This window comes from Zonotrichia leucophrys, chromosome 1 (genome assembly GCF_028769735.1).
Source record: "Zonotrichia leucophrys gambelii isolate GWCS_2022_RI chromosome 1, RI_Zleu_2.0, whole genome shotgun sequence".
In the NCBI taxonomy this organism is placed as follows: domain Eukaryota; kingdom Metazoa; phylum Chordata; class Aves; order Passeriformes; family Passerellidae; genus Zonotrichia; species Zonotrichia leucophrys.
The window spans coordinates 29106023-29121470 of record NC_088169.1 but is presented as its reverse complement, the minus strand read 5'-3'; the positions used below and the strand labels follow the sequence as shown (position 1 = coordinate 29121470).

Here is a 15448-nt window from a genome sequence, read left to right as displayed (position 1 = left end):
CGGCGGCGGGCGGGGGGGACGCGCCGCTTCCGGTGCGGCGCCGGCCCCGCCCCGGCCGCGTCACCGGGCACGGGCAGCGGCGGGAGGCGCGTCCGGTCACGTGCGGGAGAGCCGGGCTGCACCGGCCGGGAGCGCACCCCTGGAGCGCCCCGGGCTGCTCCGAAACTCTGCCGCCGGGAGACGAGACTGATGCATTTATTTTTTATATCTATCTATGTCTGTCTGTCTGTCTGTCTATCTATCTATCTATCTACTTACCTACCTATCCATCTATCCTAATATTTATATGCATATATTTATTTATTTTTATATATATTTAAAATAGATACATAAGAGAATCCAAAGCCTTGGGATACACACACACACACACACACACACATACATATATATATATGTGGGAGATGCTTTTTTCAGGTTCTGAGAAAGTGCCCTCACTCAAATTTGATTTAATAAAAGTCTTGTATCTATTATGAGACTTACAATAACGCTGTTTGTATATAGTATTTCATATATTATATAAGTCTTATATATTATAAGACACTTATACCACCACTATTATTTATATAAATAAATAAATATATATCTATAACTCTCAACTATTAAATGTAAAAAGATAAATTACTTATCTGTAGAATTGCACTGTTAAAGTTTAGGGCTTGACATGCCTCAGTGATCTAGGAGGAGGTTGACACAGCTTGTCGAGAAGGGTGTGCTCCTGATAGTGGACACAAAGAATGCAGACTTTGAGGGCCACAGATACATTTGGCAAAATTCCCAAGATAAGGAAGAAACTAACAAAGCCTGCTCATAAACTCTGCTGGAATCAGCTCTGACTGGGTAAAAGGTAATTACGGCAGGAGGAGAGCTACAGTCACTGACTTATGGCCCAAGAAACACATTGGCTCAAGAGAAGATGAAGACTCTGTAGGCTAATCAGCATGAGAAGTGAGGGAATCATTGACCAATAGAAGATTAATTAATGAAAGAATTATGTAATTTGTAACCAATGAAAATTAATGCCTTTATTTGCTAAAATATGTAAATGGTAAGTTTTGATGGTCATCACGCTGGCTCTGTGGATTTTCTGCCCAGCACCTCTTTCTGCACAGAACTGTAAATAACTCAAATATCTCAATTCTCTGTGTGGATTGACCTCTTTCTCAATGAATGAAAGAAGCTATTTTGGGACAACACATTCACCTAATGAACAAAGTAAAGAGCAAGGATCAGAACTGATGTAAAGCATTTTTTTTCTAACTGTAAAATCTTAAAAAGAAAAATAATAGAAAATGGTACCTGTTATAATTTATTTAAAATTACTGTATTGCATTAACAAAAAAGCCTACAAAAACTAACTCTACTATGAAATGCAATAGGATCGCTAAACAAGTCTATGAAAACAATATAGCTCATTAAAATTCTGTTATTTTTACACCAATTGGAAAAGTAGCATTATATTTTTATCAGACTGTTTGCATTTCATCTCTTTCAGAACTTTATTGTGAGAGGACATGCTTCGGTTGGTCAAAGAGGATCTATAATTTTGGGTACAAATACCTACAAAGTAAATAGTAACATAAGAAAATCACAGGGTAAAAGTCTTGATCAGCACAACTAATTAAGTTAGCAAGGATATGTTTCTGTGAGGCAGAACTTATAAGGCACTTTAGGAAGAGGGAGATGATCCATGCAATTTACAAGAAAGTAATTTCATTCATTGAAATAAGCACCAAATCCAGGCTGAAAATTCACCCTAAAAGCTATATTCATTTACAAGATTACTTGAGTTCAGTTGATTTTGTGACATAATTGGCTGAAGTGAGAAATGAATGAGAAAATGAAAATAGAATAGTCTATAGCTGTGTGCCTGCTGGGCACAGAAGTGTAAAGCTGGGCTTTGGGCAGCCCTGGCACCCAGCCCGTGCTTCCCCTTGGATGCCTCTTCCCTGAAGAGAAAAAGCACAAGGGAACAAATTGTGTATACTGCCAGAAGACACTTTTGAGGAAGCCACATGATATAATGTTGCTACTTACTTGTACACGTAAATGATTTTTAAATATTAAAAGTTTGAATTTATGCCTTTTGAAGTGCGGTATATATGTAGGCTCTAAAGTGACATACATAGTCATGTATCTTCAACTCCTTCCACGTGGATGTACTTTTATTGTTTTACATTGTTGCCTGTGCCTTGCAATTCTGTAAAATGCCTCAAGTACTTCAAATTACCTTGTAATTTTATGTTGTAAAAACTACACGGTTATTTACACATGTAACCATTTGTAATTCTCCATTCTGCTTTTAAACATGTAAGGGGGGGGGGACAGATTCCAACGGGCAGGCAGCTATTGTATTTCAGAATTACACAGCAACTTTTGTTGTTGCTTATCAAGCAGTGTTAACCAGTGGGTGTCACAACTATGGGCAGGACGGAGATTGAGTTTAATTCCACAGCAAAAATCCAGCACGCAGCACATCTGGCATGCAGCACAAAGCCTTCACACTCTGGTGTGCTGACAGAATGACAAGAAAACAGATATCCTCCCGGTTGGTTCCATGCTATCAGCTGGGGGGTGACCTCACCTTATCAGCAACACCTAACTCCCTCAAGGGCAGAGAGGAGTTGAAGAGAAACCCAGACAAACCAGTGCTGTGTAATAACTAACTGTATGATGTTTAACAAGGGCGAGTGCTGGATTCTGCACCTGGGATGGGACAACCCTGGATGTATGGAGGGACTGGGGAATGAGAGGCTGGAGAGCAGTGCCAAAAGGGACCCAAGGGTCAGTGACAAGCTGAACATAAGTCAGCAGTGCCCTGGCAGCCAGGAGGGCCAGCCATGCCCTGGGGGGCTTCAGGCACAGCATGGCCAGCTGGGCAAGGGAGGGGATTGTCCTGCTCTGCTCTGAGCTGGGGTGGCCTCACCTCGAGTGCTGGGGCAGTTTTGGGTGTCACAGTATAAAAAAAGACATAAAGCTATTGAAAAGCATCCAAAGTAGGGCCACGAAGGTGAGGGGCCTTGAGGGGAGGCCACATGAGGAGTGGCTGAGGACACTTGGTCTGTTCAGCCTGGAGGAGACTGAAAAAAGACCTTATCATGGTTCTAGAGGCTCCTCAAGAGGGACAGGCACTGATCCCTTCTCTCTGATGACCAGGTGACAGGACCCAAGGGAATGGCTTGAAGCCATATCAGGGGAGGCTTAAATTGGATATCAGAAAAAGGTTCCTCACCAAACGGTGGTCAGGCACTGAACAGGCTCCCCAGGGAAGTGGTCCCAGCACCAAGCCTGACAGAGTTCAAGCACTTGGAAAACACTCTAAGACACGGGGTGTAATACTTGGGGCTGTCCTGTGTAGGGGCCAGGAATTGCACTACGATGATCCTTGTGGGCCTCTTCCAACTCAGGATATTCTGTCATTCTGTGGGATTCTGTATGTTTCCCTGACCGGGCTGCCCCGCGGAGCGATGCCGTCCCGGCAAGGAGCACCCCCGGCCCCGCTGTCCCTCCCCGCCGCCGCCCCGCCCCGCTCCGGCCCCGCTCCGGCCGTGACGCCACCGCGGCGCGCGGCTGCTCTGGAGACGCGTTTCCCTCCGCGCGCGGGATTGTGGGAGCCGGGAAGGGGCCGCCGGGGGAAGAAGATGGCGGCGCAGGGAAGAGCCCGGGCGGGCGGCGGCGGTGGCGAGGAGGAGTGCGGGTCTGGGCGTTCGGAGTCGGAGCTGCTGTTGCTGCATCCGGAGCTGCTCTCGGAGGAATTCCTGCGGCTCACCCTGGAGCAGGTGCGTCCGGGGAGCCGGGCCGGGCGGAGCGGCGGCCCCTGAGGCGGGGCGAAGAGAGTCACGGCGCTCAGGGAAAAGCCGGCACCAAGTCGGTGCTCTGGACACCACGAACTCGCGGAGAGGAGGCTCTTGCGAGGGAGATGTCTCCGTGTTTGCAAAGGGGCTGTGCTTGAACACTGAGGGTGCTCAAAAGCAATTTTCCCACATTGAGACAGTGTCTGCATACAGTAAAAGTGGCTGTGGAAGGATGAGTTTACACTGTTAAAGTTGCCACGTCCATACCCAGTGTGTCCTGCTCTAGGTGACCCTGCCTGGGCAGGTTGGTTGGATTAGATCATCTCCGGAGCTCCCTTCCTACCCTAACAGTTCTGTGAATTAAAAAAAAATGCAGCCTATGTAATCAGTCAAGCTAGTGCTTTAATGCCTAAATATTGATACTTGATAATTGGAAGATAATTGAGTTTGAAAATAGGTTATAAACTGTTTAGGACCATAAAAAGGTTTATTTGATGGTGTTCGGAATGCTAGTTACTGCCTTGGCTGAAAATTTCAGGTGCACGAAACAACAGCAATCAGAGTTTCAGGGTTTTGTATAAGCTCAGAGAATTTGCATGTACTTTTGTCCGTGCAGCCTGTATGGACAGGTTTCATGCCAACATCAAAATCATGAAGTGTTGCCAGAATCAGTAGTGGCAGAGGCTTGGCCTGCTCTCAATGACCTCAATTTTTAGGATGTTAGTGGAGTTTTTCATAAATTTGGCATGAGGTACCAAGAAATGTTCACAACCCAATACACAATTAGAAAGAAAACTGGTGTTCTAACTGGTGGTTCCTAGAATCACAGAATAGTTAGGGTTGGAAGGGATCTCTGGAGATCATCTTGTCCAAACCCCTGCCAAGGGAGGGTCACCTAGAGCAGGTGACACAGGAACACATCCAGGTGGGTTTTGAATGTCTCCAGAGAGGGAGAGTCCACAACCTCACTGGGGAGTTTGTGCCACTGCTCTGCCATCTTTAATGTAAAGAAGTTCTTCCTCATGTTGCATAAAACTTATCTCCATTATTCTGTGGGAACTGGAGAAGATAACACAGTTCTACATCCAAAAGTTTGACTTGCATTACATTCTAGTTATCTGTTTTCTAGTCATGTGGAAAAGAGCTCTGGTATTGTAGCTGGATTCAGGGAAGTGTGTTTAAGAGTGCATGAAAACATCAGCCATCAACAGTATGTCTGTCATAACTTTTCCCTTTTTTGGCTGCTGTTTTCCTTGGGAAAACTTGCAGTATTTTGGGTAGAGAGAGGCAACAGGGTTTACCTGTGTGGGCAAAGGTGAATAACTTCCCAGTGCTGGTCACAGCAGGGTCCATGTCTCTCACTGTTGAAGAAAGCAGCCCTCACACCCCTGAATTTGTAGCAGAGTTGTTCATGGCACCTGTGCTCAAATGCACTTAAAGAGCAGCAGAGACTGGGGGCAGGAGACTCTAAAGGACACACAGGAAGAGGCACATGAGGAGACATGTGGAGAAATGCACTGGCAGGTGGTGGAAAAAGAAACCACTATGCACTGACCAAAACATCTTGTGTTTCCCATTGCCTCACTGAAGGGACAGGCTGAGTGTGATCCAGGCAGATTCCTTCCAGAAAATGAAGGAATTTGACAGTAGGAAGGGAGGAGACCAGGCTGTTGTGGGCACTGAGCAGATCATGGCCTCTCCAAACTGATCATCCCAGCCACCCCTTTACTTCTGGAACCCTGGCCCAATACAATACGGTGGATTTTGAAATAAGAAATGATGCCACTCAGATGGTTGAATGTTGAATTTGTCATAAAAGTATCAACTCTTTTTTCTGTTCCCCACAGAAAAATATATTAGGTGAAAATGATGTAAAGATGGACAAAGATGGGCTCACTGATCTCTATATTCAGCATGCCATTCCCCTGCCTCAGCGTGACTTGCCAAAAAGTAGATGGGGGAGAATGATGGAAAAGAAGAGACAGCAAAATGACTTGAAAAGTGAGAAGAAAAGGTAATTTAGCTTTATTGGGCCAGACTGGGACAATTTAGGACAATGCATTTTGTTTAATATTTGCCTGATTACTGAAGCTTGTACAGCTTTTGGATATTGTTACATTGTAGCAGTGGCTAAAACACCGAGCTGTCTTTTGTCCAGTTTATTTTCCTTGTGCATAAGAGGTTAGAGTACCTCAGTTTGTTTACATCTGTGGACTTGAGGATGGAAGCATGAGGTTAGTATTTGGATAGGAAACAGTGAGCTGAAATAGGTGCAAAAGAGCTTTTTATCAAAACTGAAAATTGAAGTTTTTAAACAGGAATATTATATCTCTTAATGGTGGTTTGAGTTTTTTATTTCTTAAATCTGCAATTTCCAAACACTATGTCATTCTTAAGTATTGCATTTTTAAAACTCTGAATTCATATAGTGCGAGTTATGTTGACTTCGTACTTTATTTTTTTCTCAAGATGTTTTCTGATAATGCTGTTTTGATATTAGCTTGATAATATTCCTTTTAATGAATCAGTGATTACTGAACTGGCCTGCTCTGACTACACATAGGTTCAAAGGCACAAACTATTAAAAAAATGTCACTAAATCCACTTAAGGTTTCTATTCAAAGAAGACTTATTTTAAAAAGGTGTGTTTTTTTGCTTAGTATTTTTATTCCTTAGCTAACATTCTATTGGATTTACCTTAACATTATGATTTTGAATAAGAGTAGAAACAGGGAAATTTAGAAGTATCAGAATATGAGATGCTGTTCCTGCAGGTAAGGCAGGACACACCCTTCTCTAAATACTCATCTTATGAAATAGTTCACACCTATTATCTCTGTAGTTACTCTAGAGTAACTGGAGTGGAAGAAGCATAGTGACTTTGGTTGTAGAGCTATTATTGTCTGCTTAGACAGTTCCTCATGCAATTCTTCTTGCTGAGGAGCACTGCTCCTCATACAGCCCACTATGCCTTTATATTTTGGAAGTGACTTTTATTGCTTTTTATTTTTATTTAAGTGTATGTAAGTATATTTATTTTTATTTAAGTTTGGACATCTCAGAGTTTAATATTAGTATTTTGGGATATATGTTTTCTTCAGGTAGGATAAAATTAATTTTCATTACTCATGTCATGGATGTGCTATTTTTTTTGATCATCTAACCGGTGTTTCTGTGAATTTTGTGATTTGCGTTTTCAGTGTTACAACAGCGGAAGGTTTAAGGAAGCGGCCATTGATTGTGTTTGATGGCAACTCAACAAGTACAAGCATAAAGGTGAAAAGGACGGAGAACGGAGCTGCCGATCGCCTGAAGCCTCCTCCTGCTGGCAGCACCACCAACACAGTGAGGAGATTATCCGTCCCTTCCAATGCCTCCACGTACCTGTCTGCCTCCACTTTGTCAGAGGACGCTAAGCTGGGAATAAGGAATAGTGAGGCTCAGCAGAACAATGTTTCAAAGACTGACAGCAGTGTGTTGACTGGCCTGAAGGTTTACCCTTTGTCTCCAATAGCAGGAACTACTGTTGTGAAGTTAAAGAGGTCTGTTCCAAAAGAGGAATCTGACTCACCGGTACGTTTGTGCAGTATCTTGTTTTGCAGCTTTCTTTTCTAAAATTGAGATTTAAAGGACCCAAAGTTAGAGCCTTGCAAGAGTTTTCAGAATTATTTTATTTTGGAGTAATAGTAGAGTGTTGTCATGTTATTGCAGGGGTTCCATACTGCTGTCTTCTTATTGCAAAAGTTTCATACCTTCTTGGTGTTTTCATGGGCAGCTCCTCTGAGCACTGACTCTTTCTTTTCACAAAGCAGCCAACTGACTCCAGTTCCCTTCTCAACCAGCCACTCCACTCTCTTATAGCACTCTTCTTCTCATTGGTTACAGCTGTGGCCTGGTAAAGTCAGGCCTGTTCCTAATCTTTGATAATTGGCCCAGCTGCAACTCCTTAGGGGTGAGATTACTCTCTACTCTATATTTCCTTATATTCTATCCCCCTACAGTAGAGTATTTAGAAACAGTGAGTATTAGTAAAGTGTAGCTAGTTTGGGAAGTATCAGAATGAAGGAAGTTTGTACTTGTCAGTAGGAAGCTTCTGTGTAGGCAGTGGTGCTGAGTGTAGCTGCCAGATGGGGACAAAGAGCAGTGGTTAGTTTTGCCAATGGTGTGATTACAGGCTTGTCCATGACCAAGGAGAAATGGCCTGTCTTTAAAAACATGCCACAATACAGACATAGGTATTAACACTTGTGTTGTATTCCTTCATGATACAAATGAAGGAGTTTTCACATTTCCACTAGAATACAGGAATATCAGGATTAAATCTGGGCTTCAAAGGAAGAAATAGAAATATCTATTCTCAGTTGAACTGCAGGGGGAGCTTTAGATATACAGTGTGCAGTTACATTGATTAGCATTTTCCTAAGACATGACATTGAACTTTGCATCTCATGAGGCAATATTGAGAAAACAATAAAACATTTATATTAATAATAATATATAAAAATATTAACATACTTTTAAAAAATCCTTTAATAAAAGAATGCAGGTAGTATTCTGGTGCATGGCTTGGTACATTCCATCAGACTTCTGTTAAACATGAGTACCAAAACACATGGCTATTGTGAAAGACAGCTTTAGCAGCTTTTAAAAGAATCATGGCTGAGGCTCTCAATGGAATTTATGCTTGAGAGGTGTAGGTAGTTTCCTACTTCCAGTATTACTAACTTCTTGCAGTATTTAGAACTCTTCCAAGTATTGGTCAGATCTGATCCTACAGAGCTTTTGAAGCTTGTTTAGTATATACCCCTCATAGCTTCTTTGCATTTAATTTAAATGTGCTATTGAATAGAAAGTGATGCTGTCAGGAAGAATCACTTTACTTGGCAGATAGCTGTAAAGCCTGATCTATTTTTAGTGTAATGACAGTAAAGGCAACTGGGTCTTCAAGCAAGTGACTGTTCCTTGATGTTCAAGAAAAATTTAATGAATAACAGAGACCTGTCCATATTATCTTTGGGTCTAATTCCCTTAAACCTTTCAATGGTTGTAGTCCACAGGATTCCTGTAAATAAACTAACACTGAAAGTCTTTTAAAGAGAGGAGCGATCTCTAGATTGTGCTCCCTGAACCAGCGTGTTGCAGTATGTTCTTGAGAACTCATATACCTGTATTTCCTCTGCTTATGTGAACCTTTAAAGCTCTAATTTCTCAGATTTTTTTTTATTATTACTTTGGATGATGAAAGGGAATTATTTTACCACTTCATCTACCATTTCTTTGCTTTGGGCTTTCTTGATTTTTGCAGGTTTCTTTGGGCAGGGGGACTTGAAAGATGAGTTCATCTGAGGCTTTGGCAATTAGTTCTCTTCTCTTTATCCAGGTCATTACAAAGGAAGACCAGATTTTCTTTTTCTTCTTTTTAACACTTTTTTACTATTTTACAAAAGTTAATTGGTTTCCTAGTTTTGTATTTGGGGAATTTTCCTTAATACAATTCCATTTCAACAAGTATTTTAAAAAGGCAACCTGAAATAACTTCACAAGTATTTTTTGAGACTCCAGTATGTACCTGTTTCTAAGCTGCATAACTGAAAGAAATTTTTGAATATTTAAGAATATTTATTTGTAGGTGGCTGAAACCCAAAACACATGTATGATTTGCAGGTAGTTAAATTCATTGGCTCTGTTTTTATCTTCACCAGAGAAATTCTGTAATATTTAGCTTTCTCCACAAGATGGCAATAGAAAGCTGTTGTAGTAGCCTGTCGCTGAACCCTGCAATAGTACCAGATTGAAATATGCCAGATTAATGACTGACTCCTGTTTGCACAGTATCTCTGAGAATAATTATATATTTTCTTGTATTCCAGAATGACCTAAAGCCTTCAGAAGCAAAGAAGAAAATCCAGCATGTTACATGGCCATGAAGTAGCTAATGGTGCTCAAAACATAAATATTACTTCCATATTTTCAAATAGATAGGTCATATTTAAACAGTTGAAATAAAATTATTTTAAAATTTACAGACTTACAGAGATTCAGATTGCTGTGAAGTTTTAACAAGTTTAACAACTCCCTGTTGTAAAGCTGGAGTCACTATCACCAGTCACCTTAAAAGTATCCACTCTTGTACACCAAGTAGTTAATTACTTCTTTAAAAGGTGGTGATATTACACTATAATAAACCCTCCACTCCTAGTTTTCAAGATTATTATAGTTCATCTCCTCCATGTCACTGTGATTCGCACATTGTTTCACTGAGATTCAGTTTTATTCCACATCTGATTAAATATTAAAATAGCTGTTGAAATTTAGAGTCATCCCTAGAGCCTTCTTGGCTTTAAAAAGGCAATTAATTTAGGTGAGAAAACTGACCATTCTGCTGATAAGATAGTCTACAGAATTTTTTTTCCTTTTTGTTGCACAGGAGTGTGGAATTTGCAGTGCAAGTTAGGTTGGTAATAAGAGATGAACTATTTTAACAGCATTACTTCAAATTGAAGTTTCTCTTGATATATGAAACAAGGAATGCACAGATGGAAATACGTGATACGAAACTTCGAGAGGAAGTAGTGAATGGATTAGTGCCACGTTCTCTTAAGTACACAGGCATATTTTTTACATGCATAAGTGTAAAAATATGCCAGTGTAGGAAATTTGATTGCTTTCCTGGTTACAATCATGCTTATTTATAAAATATTGGGGAAAACCAATGGAATGCAGGCCAGTGCTTTCTCAGCCTACAGACGGTTGAAGAGGGATGTGGATAGGAAGACAGAAGTACCTTGAGAGTACTAACACAGTAATTGTACTCTAGAAAAAAACCCACAAACCTGTTTTCCCTTCCTGTGATAATTTAAGATGGATTTTGGTTTTCTGTGAAATTTGGTGTTTCATCTGGCTTATTGGTAGTGCCTCACAGGGCAAAAATCCAATTAAGTTGATGGAAACATTTTTATTAAAACTCAATGGCTCAGGGTGAAGCCAATTTAGATCATTTTTAGATACGAATGGCAAATAAGAATAATAAGAATGCTCCCAGACTTGGTAAACAAAAAAAGAATCAACTTCTAAATCCACTTAGTTAACCCAGTAAAAAAAGTTTGGTGGTGGTCTGAAAGCTTGTTTACATTTTTAACATTGGTTTATATTGAAACCAAAAAGTGTAGCTTAGTTCTTTACTTTACAGAAGTTCTCCATTCACTGTTATGATGTAAAAGGCACCTCTTGAATGCTGTAAAATGGTAAGAATGTGTGTTTTGAAATGTGTGCTCTCTCCCTTTTACTAAACACTTGTGCAGTTTTTGTACTTGAGTACAGCAAACTTTAACGTAATGTACATTTTTTTATGTAAAGACTTGTCTTTTAAGTAGCCTTATCCTATTTAAATAAATTAAATTAAAAGCAAACAAAACAGTGCCTTGTTTTTGTGATGTAATTAAGCTTATCCATTTTATATAGTTATATTTCAGTGGACTTGATATAATCAGCATTTTAAGGGTAAAAGGGTCAGTAGCTGCTTTGCAACAGTAGCAGCAGTTAGTATCACCTGAAATGCTTGTTTTTTGCACTTGTGTAACAGTCTGATGGGAATTCTGTTTTGTGGCTGGCTTCCTGTCAGTGGTTTAGAGTCCAGGATGTATTTTGTGTAGTTCCAGTTGCTAGGAGCATGTGTGTGTTGGGATATGCAGAACTGCACTGGAATAATAGCATCATGCTGCTCTTGCGTGGTAGCAATCCTGTTTCCAGGCTGGGATGCTTTCCAGCCTTGCATGTTTCACCTGCCTTTCCCCAAAGCTGGGGCCATTTTGCTACCTGTTGTAGCACTTGGGAGGCAAGGTGCAAGCTGTGCTGCTCCTACTGCCTTCTTAGAATCATCAAGTTAGGGAGAAACTTCCAAGGTCATCAAGTCCAACCTGCACTTGAATTCCACATGCACGCTAATTTGGATCATAAAGCACCATGTCTGTGTTTTTGAACACTTCCAGGGATGGTGGGTGACTCCACCATTCCCTGAGAGTCTGTTCCACTGCTTTACCACATCCAGTCAAGAAAATTGTCCTAATACATGGCCTGAACTTCCCTTGTCAAAATTGGAGGCTGTTTCTTCTTGTCTTATCACAGCTGCCTGAGAGAAGAGGCCAAGCCCCACCTTGCTATGAACTCCTTTCAGGCAGTTGTGGAGAGCAGGAAGGTCTCACCTCAGCCTTCCTTTCTCCAGGCTAGACAACTCCCAGCTTCAGCCCCTTCCATTGCCCTTCAGCTCCACTGCCCTTCTCTGGACACACTCCAGCCCCTCTGTCCTGCTTGTAGTGAGGGGCCTAAAACTGAGCACATGACTCAAGATGTGGCCTCTCATCAGTGCCAAGCACAGGGGCAGTACCCCTTTAGCTCAAAGGAATCTTCTCTCAGCAAAGCACTAGAGCAGAGCTGCAGTGTGCTGGGGATTGGCAGACCCCTGAGGAGAGAGTGAGGTGTTTGCCCTCCTTTCAGCGTTGTGGATAAAGAAGGATTTTTGCGGCTATTGCTACAGCTTTCATCATAGAATGAAATCACCAAGGAATAGAATTTAATCATTCACTGAGTTCTGATTAGCACAGTGTGCACTTCAGAAATGTCAGCCAGCCAAGTTCTTCAAATGATGTGCAATAAACTAAATCTGATCTGCTACATCTATTTAGATGGTTGAATTAATGAGAGGGGAATGACCTGTGAGCACTTTGCACTTGAGAGACAAACTCAAGGAGCAAACTTTCCCTACCCAGTAGCACACATAGTAAGTATATCCCTAAATCTTAATTTCACATCTGAAGATTCCTGTTGGGGATGTGACATATTTCTTTCCTCCTTTTTCTGCACACAAATGAATTCCATCTGGAAGGTGTACTGGGACTGTGAATCACATAACATGGCCGTATTTCTTGCAGTTTGCTTTGGGAAAAGGTTTATCTTCCTTTGTATTATTTCCTTTTGATGTTACTGTCCTGCCAGCATGCTGTTGCTGACAGTTGCTGCTGTGGCAAACATAGCAGAAATTATGCTACAACAACAGTATTATGTGTCCCAATAGAGAACAAAATTAAAGCATGCCCTACTATAGAAGTTAAACTTCTGACTTTTGCAAAGATAGATGGAGTCTTTTGAGTTGTCTTGACCTCCTTGCTTGCTGAGAAGAAAAATATTTTGGGCTTGAGTTTAGAGGCTATGAACACATTTTTATCAGCTGCAGTCAGTACAGTGTGTGTTTTCACACACTTGTTTATTTTTGCTGGTAATTTTCCCACTGACTTCAATTAGTAAAAGACTATGTTGTATAGCAGGTCCCTTCTGAGAATTGTCTAAACTTCACACTCCCAAAAATTGTGTGCAAAAAGGGTTGTGTTTGTATGCATTGTGTTTCTTCAGAATGTGAAAGCATTTTTGTAAATATTACGTAAAGACAATTAAGCCACAATCGCAGTTTTGTTTTAAACCAATTTATTTTGAAAAATACAATGTGCAGAGTAATGTCAATTAACTGTAATACTGACACTGTCGATCAGAACTTGTACTTCACACAATGATCAGCTAGACATGCAATAAAGTATGTACCTGTCATGAATCACTCCCACTTCCACTGTTTCATCTTTATCTTTTTATGGCATGTCACAAATCCATGTACATTGAAACACGCTCTACTTTTGCAGTCTTTCTACAGACTTGACAGCACACACTTGTCACATGGCTCAAGAACACCGGGGTCACACCAGCCTTATTGGAATTGAATGGCCTTTGCCATTGATTTCAGTGAGCAGAAGGCTTCACCCTGGATATCCACCTATTAATGTATTGTGTGTGGCCATTGTTATCCTTGAACTGTATCACTTGTAACTGGAATATTTTTTAGGAAAAAAAATCTTAAAAATGGTAAGTTATGTCAAAAACAGCCAAATAGTTTTACATCATGGGTTTTGCATTAGTTTTTGTTATTGGTAGAAATCTTAAACACCAACACTGCTATTAGAGATTCTCAAGCTATTTTCCCTCCAGATTTGGAGAGTATAAAGAAAAAGATTAAGAAATGTTAATAATACAGTGAGACACAGAGTGGCAAAGCTAGCTCTGAACATCCATGTGTTTCAGACTATATATTGCAAGCACGGCTTTCATCCCTTCTTCTTCACCCCTTAGTTTGAGCTTTAAATATCCTTTCCACATTCAGGGCAAAGGATGTCATCCCTTTCTGTGAGGAAGCCACGACCCACCAATGAAAGGGAGCACTTCTTACAGTTAAAGCAATCATTATGCCACTGCCGTTCTTCAAAAGAGATGTACTTGGTTCCTCCGAGTCCTATTTGAAAAGCAAAATCATTCTGTTACAAGAAAACAATGATGGTCAGCCATCAGGTCATGCAGACTGACATGGAGATATGACATAGAGCAGTGAAAAAATGACATTGTGGCAAATCTGTTTGTTGCTGTGCTAATTTTGCCATCCTTATTCTGTAGTGACTAACATTTTCATCCTCAAATACTTCTGTTGCTTTCAGCAAAGTTAATGAGCAAGGCTGTTATCCCTAGTGATAATGGCAGAAATGAGCTTCCAAGGAATGGCCCTGCAACATGCAGCAGAAGAAAAGCAAAGCACCTGACTCTGAACAGAATTCTGGTAATCTTTTACAGAATGTTTTATGTCACCTGAGTATGTTAATTTATGTTTTATAGAGGTGCATTTTAGATAATTAAAAAAGAAGTCTGTCATGTGTCATAACTTGATTCATAGCTCTGAAGGAAGAATGCCTCAGGAAAAGAAGCAGGTTAGTAAAAAAACATTCCAGAGTTTGAGGCTATGGCAGTTATCATCAGGTGTATTGAAGGTATACAAAAGAAAACAAAGAAAGGGGAAAATGTCTCTTAGTAGTAATTGTCTTTTGCTTAACCTCAAAAAATACTAGCTGAATTTCCATGAAAAGATTTAGTTGGGCATCTCTTGTACCAAGTCAGATTTTTTTTTTTTAGTTTTGCCTTTAGTAGCATCTCAACGCACAAAACAGCCACAAAATGTAAAAGCACCAGCCACGAGAGACCTACCACTGATTGGGTTTGTGCATCCAGCACACTTTTTGGCGTAGAGGTTGCAGAAGCAGCTCAAGCAGTATGCAAACTCATCCCTGGAGGTGAAGCGCTGTCCAGACAGCTGCTTCTTGCACGCAGTGCACACGAAGCACTCCTTATGCCATGGTTGCTCCCGGTAGGTAACGCCTCCCGTGGTGATAGCCTGTTTTAGGGAAAAAAAGACAAGAAAGTGTTTTCTTAAGAGTGGCAAGTTTGTATTTTGATTTGGTAAAGAGGAAGGTTGATGAGATTTTTGTGGGCGGGAGGAGGAAAAGGTTTAGCAACAGCAAGACTATAATTTTGCTTGGAGTTGACCTTGAGAAAATCATGCAAGTGCTTTATTGTAATTTCTTTATTTATAAAAAGAAGCCCCATGCTAAAAGTACTTTATTCTGCATATATTGTAAAATCTCACTCTCAATTGTAATCAGTTTTTCAAGCTACTCTCTGTATGTTGCTTTTCATATGCATTTACCAGAGTTTGACTCTTCACTGTTCCTTCACCTGTCCCTTTCTTCATGGTGGAGGAATTACCTGATGTGTTACAACTTCCTTTCATTGGG

The 15448-nt window shown here is 40.7% G+C and overlaps 2 protein-coding genes across 8 annotated transcripts in view; one reads left to right on the top strand and one right to left on the bottom strand.

Moving 5' to 3' along the window:
• Positions 1-3581: 3581 nt before the first annotated feature.
• Positions 3582-11205, top strand: C1H2orf49 (chromosome 1 C2orf49 homolog). The gene is made up of 4 exons (XM_064710151.1): positions 3582-3776; positions 5639-5805; positions 6992-7364; positions 9662-11205. The coding sequence occupies exons 1-4, from the start codon at positions 3639-3641 to the stop codon at positions 9716-9718; spliced, it is 735 nt and encodes a 244-aa protein (XP_064566221.1). The 5' UTR covers positions 3582-3638; the 3' UTR covers positions 9719-11205.
• Positions 11206-13251: 2046 nt separating this feature from the next.
• The window catches only part of FHL2 (four and a half LIM domains 2), a 140664-nt gene continuing 138467 nt past the window's right edge, over positions 13252-15448 (bottom strand). For all 7 annotated transcript variants that reach the window (XM_064710132.1, XM_064710143.1, XM_064710142.1 and 4 more), the window contains exons 5-6: positions 14862-15048; positions 13252-14121 (exon numbers count right to left, since the gene is read on the bottom strand). In XM_064710132.1, coding sequence (XP_064566202.1) covers positions 13970-14121; positions 14862-15048 — 339 coding nt within the window. In that variant the 3' untranslated portion in view covers positions 13252-13969. The remainder of the gene's footprint in view (positions 14122-14861; positions 15049-15448) is intronic.

Bases quoted from the DNA above. Each gene is read 5' to 3' on its own strand.
- C1H2orf49 (XM_064710151.1), top strand. From the start codon at position 3,639: ATGGCGGCGCAGGGAAGAGCCCGGGCGGGCGGCGGCGGTGGCGAGGAG. The intron at 3,777-5,638 runs GTGCGTCCGGGG...TGTTCCCCACAG, and splicing joins TGCGGCTCACCCTGGAGCAG to AAAAATATATTAGGTGAAAA. The intron at 5,806-6,991 runs GTAATTTAGCTT...TTGCGTTTTCAG, and splicing joins TTGAAAAGTGAGAAGAAAAG to TGTTACAACAGCGGAAGGTT.